Source organism: Micropterus dolomieu, linkage group LG01 (assembly GCF_021292245.1).
Source record: "Micropterus dolomieu isolate WLL.071019.BEF.003 ecotype Adirondacks linkage group LG01, ASM2129224v1, whole genome shotgun sequence".
Taxonomy (NCBI): domain Eukaryota; kingdom Metazoa; phylum Chordata; class Actinopteri; order Centrarchiformes; family Centrarchidae; genus Micropterus; species Micropterus dolomieu.
The window spans coordinates 39,013,239-39,022,587 of NC_060150.1; the positions used below are offsets into that span (position 1 = coordinate 39,013,239).

Here is a 9,349-nt window from a genome sequence, read left to right on the forward strand (position 1 = left end):
TGTTACAAAATGCTTGAACCACAGGATCATTAGTTGATGTTTAATAAATATAAGTAATGCAATTTCATTAAGAACAATTCCTTTGAAGTTTATATAATGGTAGTGTAACTATGTACATTTACTCAGGTAGTGTATAATTCTGAGATACTTGTTGGCTACTTAAGTGTTTAAAAAGCTTTACAAGTTGTAGGCTACATGATGAACTTCAACTGTTTTTTTTTTTTAAATTGATTATGTTTATTAAATATATATATATAAATTACTAGTATAACCTAATTTAATTATTATTTTCTGGTTGACATGGTCAAGGGTGTCATGTTGTGTTGAAAAGTGGTGGGAACATAAATGCTCAGATTAGGGATGTGATGATACACTTAGCTCACGGGAGGTAACAATGCACAATACTGTGTGCAAGAGAGCAAGACAAGAATATATTTTCACATTATTGAAACTTATAAGCAGGCTGTCTGGGGATCCTCCCCCAGAACATTTTGAGCATTAAACACTTAATTTCCTGCATTCTGGAGAAACTTTCTGGCTAATTGCGTTTTTTTTTTGTTTATTTTTTTAGACGAAGCACATTTGTTTCTTATATATTTACATTGCATTGCATGTTTTCTTATTGTGAACTTTTCTTACAGTATTTTAATTTGCTATTTAACATTACTTACTGCAAGCTATTTTTCAGAACATTTTTAACTAATCATAACTATGTTTATGGTACAAGGAAGTACTGTAAAGGAAAAACTTTGTTGTGTAAAGTTGGGGGGACAAAAAAAAAAAGCAGCAGAGCGCGCTTTTTTCAGTTCTCGCGCGAGAGTTTTGTCAAACCAGAAGTAGTCCAGGGCCCACGATTGGCTGTCCGCGTTCTGAAACTCCCGGGAAAACTGCACCGGTGACCCTCAGCCTCTACGACCGCAACACAACACATAACTTCCCTCTCTGGTCTCCACTGAAGTCGTCTCCGCTCGTGTCCACTAAAATGCCCGCCACTTCAGAAATCCACACCGAAGAGCTGCACCGGGAGGCCGGCTGCAGAAAGGAGGAAGAGTCCCAGACGGCGGCGGAGAAGAAGAACTTCGGGGTTTTCTGTGATGAACGCGGGTACCTGGATCAGATCGAGTACATCATGCAGCACGGCCGCAGAAAGGGGGACCGGACCGGGACAGGGATCATCTCTGTGTTCGGTGCTCAAGCCAGATACAGTTTAAGAGGTTTGTTTGGTTTAACCCAGTGGTTTTCAAAGTGTGAGGCGGGTCTCCCAAGGGGGGCTCCAAACAGTTTCAGGGGAGGCTCAGTGAATGGAAGTGAAACAATATCACATTAGTTATTGCATTAGTTATCAAAAGGAGATCGCATAGAATAGTCTACATGTGTGAGAGTTCACAGATACGGTAGTTTTTGGGTTTCCCTCCATCAGTCAGAAACGAATAAATGCCTTAGGACAGACCTTTTTAAAAACTATTTCGTGTAGAAATAGAAGAAGTTATGTCAAACAGCAAAATTAGGCTATTTTGGCTCAAATATTGTGTCTATTGGATCAAATAATATAATCATGATCCCATAGGCATCCAGGAATTGAGCGAAACTTACCAAGTAAACTAAAGATGTGGGGGGTGCATTTGTGGAGTGTCAGTTTAAAATAGCCTAAAATGAAAATAAAAGTAACTTAGTACTTTTATAAATGTGCAACTGGCTGACATTAATTTACCTCAGATTAAAATGTGCATATTATGTTGGCAGATAAGTAACAGGACATAACAGTGCAGAAATGCGAAAGATATGTTTGTTGTAATTTAGAAACCGTGGAACTCATATAGTTTCTCCACCAGGGAGCGCTTACAAGTTTATTTGGTAGTTCTTTCTTTTTTTAACTGTAAAAGTCCCCATACATATTTGGGTCATAATTTTAATAACAAAAATTAAGTAATCTTAATAATAACATTTCTTTATGCCTTTCCTGTTTATTATTTGTAGATCAGTTTCCCTTGCTGACAACCAAGAGAGTGTTTTGGAGAGGGATCCTTGAAGAATTGCTGTGGTTTATAAAGGTGAGGATGATCAGATGAGATTTGGAGTCAATTTCAGCCACATTATAAAAAAATATTGTCTCACTTTACTCTCGTGGTATCCAGCCATGCAGCTAGTTTAGGATTTTACTAGGGAAAACAACATTAAAAAACACTCTTATCTCCATGATGACTGTTTTCATTGGAACACTTTCTACTGAAGAAATAGTCCTCGTCCTTGTTACAATCTTGGATTTTTAAAAGTTTAATTCACTCCCTCTGCATTGGATCAGATGCAGAAATCTCTACATGGCTACAAAGGTAGCTGAGCTCATTTCAGTTCACATGCAGCATTTATGTCTGAGGTTTTGTGTTAAAATGAGTTGGGCTCTGATATCTATTTTTTTGTGTGTGGTTGCAGGGATCAACAAATGCCAAGGAGCTCTCTGAGAAAGGCGTGAAGATTTGGGATGCCAACGGGTCCCGGGACTTCCTGGACAACCTTGGGTTCACAGATCGAGAGGAGGGCGACCTGGGACCTGTGTATGGTTTCCAGTGGAGGCACTTTGGTGCCGAGTACACAAACATGCATGGAGGTACACTATGTCACAGCTGCACCTGTTTACTGGTTGCATTTTTCTGCAAATCTCCACTACTGTGCATTTGGTTGTGGGATTGCGGCAATTTGGAAATGCTGCTCACTCGGTCATCATGCAGCCAATTAATCTCACATGTATGTCAAGTATTAATGGCATAACGTTACTAAAACACAGCTCCTCTCTCCCACTCTGCCTCACGTTGAGAATTGTCCTTGAGCGAGACTTCTGTCAAAAACAAGGGGTGTCACTGGGATTCACACTTAGGGATCCTTTCCACGATGTTGTCAGACACCTAGTATAACAGCCCTTTTTGTGGATGTGATTTTTGACGGGTGCAATTCCCCCGAAGGAATATGTTTCAGCAGCTGCCGGCTGAAGGCATCTACAGCACGGACCTTTTGTACCTTTTAGTCATTTCAAAATATGTTAAAATAGGGCCCAGGTTTAAAAATACCGAAACTACACTTTTAAAAGATCATATTTGGTAGGTGTATTGCACAGTAGGAGCTTAAATTAATGTTGTTGTTTTTTTTTAATCAATTCCTTCGACAGATTACACAGGACAAGGTGTTGACCAGCTGCAGAAGGTCATTGACACCATCAAAAAGAATCCAGAGGACAGACGGATCATCATGTGTGCTTGGAACCCCAAAGGTGAAGCATGGACAACGTTTAAAGTTACTGCTCAAGAGCTCTCTTTAAATCTGACCTGAAGTGACGTTCCATCAGTCTGTTTTATATCTGCGTCTCGTATGTTGTTGCAGACCTGCCCATCATGGCTCTGCCCCCCTGCCACGCCCTGTGTCAGTTCTACGTGTGTGATGGTGAGCTCTCGTGTCAGCTGTACCAGCGCTCAGGTGATATGGGCCTTGGGGTGCCTTTCAATATCGCCAGCTATGCACTCCTTACCTACATGATAGCACACATCACAGGACTCAAGGTAATTCTTATCTTATTTTGAGGTGTGTGTGTGTGTGTGTGTGTGTGTGTGTGTGTGGTGTGTGTGTGTGCGCGCGCTCGCTCCATCACCTCACCCATCATGTGCTTAATTATTTTATTTTATTCTGTCCCTTCAGCCTGGCGACTTTGTTCACACTCTTGGAGATGCTCACGTCTACGTCAACCACATTGAACCTCTCACAGTACAGGTGGGTTATTTAAAGAAGAGTTTTTTTTTCTTGTTTCTCTACTGTCTGCTTGATTTCAAACTTACGAGTTTATCTGCCTAAATTTGCAGCTTCAGAGGGAGATTCGTCCCTTCCCTAAGCTGAAGATCCTGAGAAAAGTGGAGCATATTGATGATTTCCGTGCGGAGGACTTTGAGATCTGCGACTACAACCCTCATCCCACCATTAAGATGCAGATGGCTGTTTAAAAATCCCAATATAAAGGTGATAAAGGATAAGTGTGTGTAAGGTGCTTTTAGGAGTCAGATTGTTTTATATATGCTGTTCAGTATGTGTACTTGACTCTCATTTTAGAAAGACTTTATATATATTTTAAAAGTTCAGTTCTACTAAGTCACAAAAATGGGTAGGTGGTTTGTGTGTGAAAGTGTAAAAAATAAAACAACCCAAATCTTTACTCATGCTGGGTTTTCTGTAGTTGAACTGCTGATGTACTACATTTGATTGCTAGAGAATGAATGTGTTAGTTGCTTGGAACAAGTGCCTGTTAAATCTGTTACATTTCCCTTTAAATATTAATATCTAATTTGTAAATAAAGAAATTTCCACGTGTCAGCTTGAAGGATACTGACTTGTATTTTCTAATTTTAATATTCCAAGTCTGAATTTGACAGTGTCTGCTACATTTCCATTGCAATTGTTTACAACCTGCTAACATTTATTAGTGTAATGTATTTTCATACCACTTGACCCAGCCTAATTGTAAGAGTCTTACATTAAGTAAAATGTGTAAGATAAAGTCCTCATTTGTTAATGTGCAGCTTCCATACATCTCCTTCAGGGTACTGATGTCTCTGCACCGATGATTCAAGCATCTCACAAGAATAGCCTGGATCCTGAGAATAATAAGCATAATATGGAATAGAGAAATAATTTTTTTTAGAGTAATGCAGAGATTCATTTCTAAGTGATAGTTCTTGGTATCTACTTCATATTACCTTGGGGGGCATGTAGTAGGCGTCATGAATCACCACAGGACTGGTGAAGTGTTCGTGTAAGTGATCCACATATTCACACATTCTGGAAAGAAAAAAATAGCCAAAAAACTGTTGCTGATTATTATGTGCTTGTCTGATATATTCAGGCAAATGCTCTTACCGGTTGCTGAGATTTCCAGACAGACAGGTGTAGTCAAACAGAATCAGATGCTGGACAAGCTCACAGAGACCGACTCCTCCAGCGTGAGGACAAACGGGCACTGGGGGACAATGCAGTAGCATGTAGCCATGTTTTTGATATAGATATTTTTCATTAATATTGATTGATGTAATCTGTTAAATTCCTGACTCATCGGATAACCTTGTACCCCCTTTTTCAAGCCTCCATAAAATGTTAAGTTTTATATTATTGCTCCATATATTACTCTAGTTTTACCTTTGAACTTATGGGCCATCAGCAACACAGCCAGGTTCTCGTTGACACTGCCCAACCGACAGCTGTCTATCTGGACAAACTGCAGGGCCGAGGCCTGGAGGAACTGCTTGAACATCACCCTATTGTGACACTGGAGAGGAAACAAGTTACCCAGCTAAAAAACTTTTCAGTCAGTGATACATGTGCTGCCATAAACGTGAGCGCTGACCTGCTCCCCTGTTGCCACACCAATCCCAAGTGGAGCCAAAGCCTGCAACAACAAAAATGATCTTTTATCAATCTTCAACCATGGATGGATTACTGAATGATGCAAAATCACACATATTACAACAAAGAAATACAAAACAACTTCAGCGACACAAAGAAAGAGGCACAAAACAAACAGACTTAAAACAACTACAAAGAGGCACAAAATAAAAACAAAAACCAACTATAGACTTAAAACAATTAAAAAGAGACGAAGTAAAACAGACACAAAACTTCTATAGACTAAAAACAATTTAAAACAAACACAAAACAACTAAAAACAATTTAACAGAGGCACAAAACAAATAGACTTAAAACAACTACAAAGAAACAAACTAAAACAGACACAAAACTACTTCAGAGACACAAACTGAAACAGACAGAACAACTATAGACTTAAACAACTACAAAGACAGACACAAAACTACTATAGACTTAAAACAATTACAAAGAGACGCAAACTGAAAGAGACACAGAACTTCAGAGACACAAAACAACCACAAAGGCACTCAAAACAACTACAAAGAGACAAAAAATGACCACAAATATAATCACAATGAGATGCCAAATAACCACAAACACATACATACTTTTACAGGTGCCCATTGTCTCATAGACCACCATTGTCTTCAACACACAAATGCACGAAAGCTAGAAAATCCCACCTCACCTTGGAGATAGCAGCGTGGCCCAGAATGTCATCTGGGGACGTGGGTTCCTCTATCCAAAGAGGTTTGAACTCAGCCAGGCTGGACACCCAGCTGATGGCCTCGGCTACATCCCATCTCTGGTTGGCATCGATCATCTAACGCAAAAACACTTCAATATACTGTTATTTCCAAATGTAGATACAACGCTTGGGGCAAAGGCAACCGTACCAATGTGTTATTGGGTCCAATCATCTGCCTTATGAGGCGGCACCTGCGTATGTCGTCCTCTAGATCTGCACCCACTTTGACCTTGAACTTGGTCCAACCGCTTTTGAGTGCGTCTGTGCAGAGCTTCAGAAACACACAACTGTCATTGTTATTTGAAAAATTATGAAGAGTCTCAGAGACAGAAGCACTAATGATCCAAGTGGTGGTTAAGTAGCTGGGATTCCCTGCCAGTCAGTCAGAACTGAGGAAGCCTCTTGGATAAGAGGCGAAACGTCTTCAAGTATCTTTTGCCAAATCCAGTTGCTCTTGATTTTAACCCACCTTGGATAACATGTTCTGCCTCGCAGAGTCAGGAACAATTCCTGTGCAATGACCCAGTAACTCTGTGTCTAATCAGCCACCTGTTTACTGGCTAACACTTATTATTTATTCATCATTCTCTATTTCAGAACTGTTCATACTGTTCATATTGTCATTTTGTATACTGTATACCAAATCCACCTACCACATGTACATAATACCTGCTGATAATACTTATTTATTCCAGCATCCTTTGCATTATGCACCATCGCACTGTGTACATGTGTACATGCATGTGTATATCACATCCACCTCCAACATGTACATAAAAATGATAATTTTACCCCGGCATCCTTTGCACTCTGCTCATCACACTATTGTCTCAATCTGTCTATATTGTTTTTGTTTATAGTGTGTATATATGTATTCTCTATACGGTAGCCTGTGTCTGATTTTATTATTGTATTGTAAGTGAGCACACCGTGAGCAATGTTCAATCCTGAGTCAAATTCCTCTTATGTGTACACACACCTGGCAAATAAAGCTGATTCTGATGTATTTTATAGCACAGAGACCTGTTTCAGCTGCTGGTCTGAGTATCCGATCCATGCACAGGAGGTGGTGTAGGCAGGATAACCCTCTTTCAGCATTTGATCCTCTGGGAAGCAAAAAAAGAAGGTAACTCACACTTAAAGGAGAAGAGTGTTTTAATAGAGAAAATGTGGCGTGAAGGAGCCTATTATGAAGCCTAAAAGCACTCCTGTCAGTTCTAAAGAGGCAATTATGTTCCGCAAAATTCCATTCAGCCCTGTAATTAATGACTCTTTTCAGTATGCTCACCTCTCTGCTGCTTGCCCTCCTGTGCTTTCACGAGTATGTCTGAATGATGAAAAAGAAGAAGAAGAGAGTCTATTGCTTTTACTATGCTGCACTTAGAAAAGAAGGGATTTCTATTCCCACACTGTACTGGACATATGTATCATCATAAACCGGTCTCACCTAGAGCCTCCTCCTCTGTCAGCACATCTGTGATGTATCTGAAGTCAATACATGAGACAATCTGCTTGGGATCCTGAATTGACACACATAAAACATGTTATTTTCCTTGTGATCACATCCTGGACATAAATCAAACACCTACATTTCCGGTGACTCACCATGTCAACAAGCAGCTTCCACAGTGGCTGCAGGGAAATGAGAGCAGGATATGAGTGAGTCACGAAGGGAAAGGAAATTGGGTTTTTCTGATAATTCCTCATCAATTCATGAAACAGCCCCACCTTGCTCTCTGCTCTCGCCCACAGGTCCCACACAGCATTCAAGACTGCAGCAGTGGCCAGGTGGATCACTCCTTTCTCTGGGCCTAACTGGTTCAGACACAAGTTCAAAACCGTTGACATCCCCTTTGTGAGCTCAATATTACATTGCAGCACGGAAACAAAGGCTTCATGCATCAAAAATCATTAATTTGGCTCACATGATTATTAAACAACTACATTTTTTCTCCTACTGTCTTTTGGCTGCAGACACCTGGCACTACTTCTTGAAAAGCCTGGATTCAAGATTGCAAACCCTTTCACATTTATTTGTCTTTTTACACTATCTATCCCTCTGCTTGTGTTGTGTGCCTGTTCTCACCCATCTCATTTGGCCATCACTGGTCAGGAGGCGGTAAAATCCACGGAAGTCCCTCACAATGTCCTGCAAGGATTTCCCAACAACATGTCCTGACAGGGCCTCCACAGCACACACCACTGCGCGGTACGATGCACATAAATCACACACAAAGGATGAAAGCTCCAGACAGACAAACCTCACATGTAGACTGTGGTAGAGTCAACTGAAATATTTTTCATTGTGTTAAATTAAAATGACCACACGATGGCGGTGTAGGGTTCAACTTTCTGTCTTTGCACACAAGGACGTGAGAAAAGAAATACAGTCAGAATTATGCAAACGCTTCTGATACCTAAATGTAATATTTCATTATTAAATAGTATATTTACCATTATGGCTTTTGGCATGTCTGTAATATGTTTTTTATTTGTTTTGTTTTTGTTTCGGGTGTAAGAGCAAGAGAGTTAACCTATTTATGTTGAACATTGTGTGTGTAATTAAATATATAAAGATTAAAGATATTAATAATTATTTAATGCTAAAAGATTATTAATAATCTAGTAGCATTTTGGCATTTAATGTAATAACCCAATTTAAACTGAAGCTCAAGAAGTTCGATTCTGCAAGTCGAAATTGGGAGTTTACTAGGATCAATTGAACGCAGCAGCACGGAGTCCGTGCTGTTGTGGTCACATGTCATGATTCCGTTTGTTTCTGGCTGCACTGATTAAATCTTACCAATCTCCGTGCCTTTTCCCAGAGTGAACGTGAGGCCGAAGCCTTTCAACCCGCAGTCCGTGTCGATCACCACATATGCGGCCGAATAATCCGGGTCGGTGTGCTGCAGTGGAAAGTTACAGTGCGGTGGTCTCACAACTGCAAATGTAAGCACAATGCATGTATCCAGATTATTGCTACAGCTGCGGACACTTCCTTACCATTGCATCTGAGCCGTGTTGCTCCAAAGAAGTCGGGAATCTCACATCCCTGACTGTTAAATTAATAATTTTGTGCAACATTTTGGCACTGACATTACAAGTGAACTGTACAAGTTGATCCCACCCACCTCCGCCCATTTATTGGTTTAAACATTGGGACATTTAAAGAGACATATCAAAACATTAAAAAGACAACGGAAC

The 9,349-nt window shown here is 40.2% G+C and overlaps 2 protein-coding genes across 2 annotated transcripts; one reads left to right on the forward strand and one right to left on the reverse strand.

The window, feature by feature from the left end:
- The first annotated feature begins 851 nt into the window (after positions 1–851).
- tyms (thymidylate synthetase) lies at positions 852–4,357 on the forward strand. Its single transcript, XM_046047055.1, has 7 exons — positions 852–1,214; positions 1,978–2,051; positions 2,431–2,605; positions 3,161–3,262; positions 3,373–3,548; positions 3,685–3,756; positions 3,846–4,357. The coding sequence occupies exons 1-7, from the start codon at positions 983–985 to the stop codon at positions 3,981–3,983; spliced, it is 969 nt and encodes a 322-aa protein (XP_045903011.1). The 5' UTR covers positions 852–982; the 3' UTR covers positions 3,984–4,357.
- enosf1 (enolase superfamily member 1) lies at positions 4,353–9,261 on the reverse strand. Its single transcript, XM_046046934.1, has 15 exons — positions 9,149–9,261; positions 8,949–9,051; positions 8,232–8,347; positions 7,874–7,960; positions 7,751–7,777; positions 7,593–7,665; positions 7,434–7,472; positions 7,169–7,251; positions 6,294–6,416; positions 6,086–6,220; positions 5,378–5,419; positions 5,170–5,299; positions 4,894–4,993; positions 4,734–4,815; positions 4,353–4,631 (listed from the first exon to the last, which is right to left on the reverse strand). Exons 1-15 carry the CDS (start codon positions 9,227–9,229, stop codon positions 4,539–4,541), a joined length of 1,314 nt encoding a protein of 437 aa, XP_045902890.1. The 5' UTR covers positions 9,230–9,261; the 3' UTR covers positions 4,353–4,538.
- Between the last annotated feature and the right edge of the window lie 88 nt (positions 9,262–9,349).

What these genes read in the sequence shown, in the direction of transcription:
- tyms (XM_046047055.1), top strand. Translation starts at nt 983, where the DNA reads ATGCCCGCCACTTCAGAAATCCACACCGAAGAGCTGCACCGGGAGGCC. An exon ending in GTGTGCTTGGAACCCCAAAG is followed by an intron (nt 3,263 to 3,372) that starts GTGAAGCATGGA and finishes ATGTTGTTGCAG; the next exon opens with ACCTGCCCATCATGGCTCTG. An exon ending in CACACATCACAGGACTCAAG is followed by an intron (nt 3,549 to 3,684) that starts GTAATTCTTATC and finishes CTGTCCCTTCAG; the next exon opens with CCTGGCGACTTTGTTCACAC.
- enosf1 (XM_046046934.1), bottom strand. Translation starts at nt 9,229, where the DNA reads ATGTTGCACAAAATTATTAATTTAACAGTCAGGGATGTGAGATTCCCG. An exon ending in GGGCGAGAGCAGAGAGCAAG is followed by an intron (nt 7,778 to 7,873) that starts GTGGGGCTGTTT and finishes ATTTCCCTGCAG; the next exon opens with CCACTGTGGAAGCTGCTTGT. An exon ending in GGAAGCTGCTTGTTGACATG is followed by an intron (nt 7,666 to 7,750) that starts GTGAGTCACCGG and finishes GTGTCAATTCAG; the next exon opens with GATCCCAAGCAGATTGTCTC.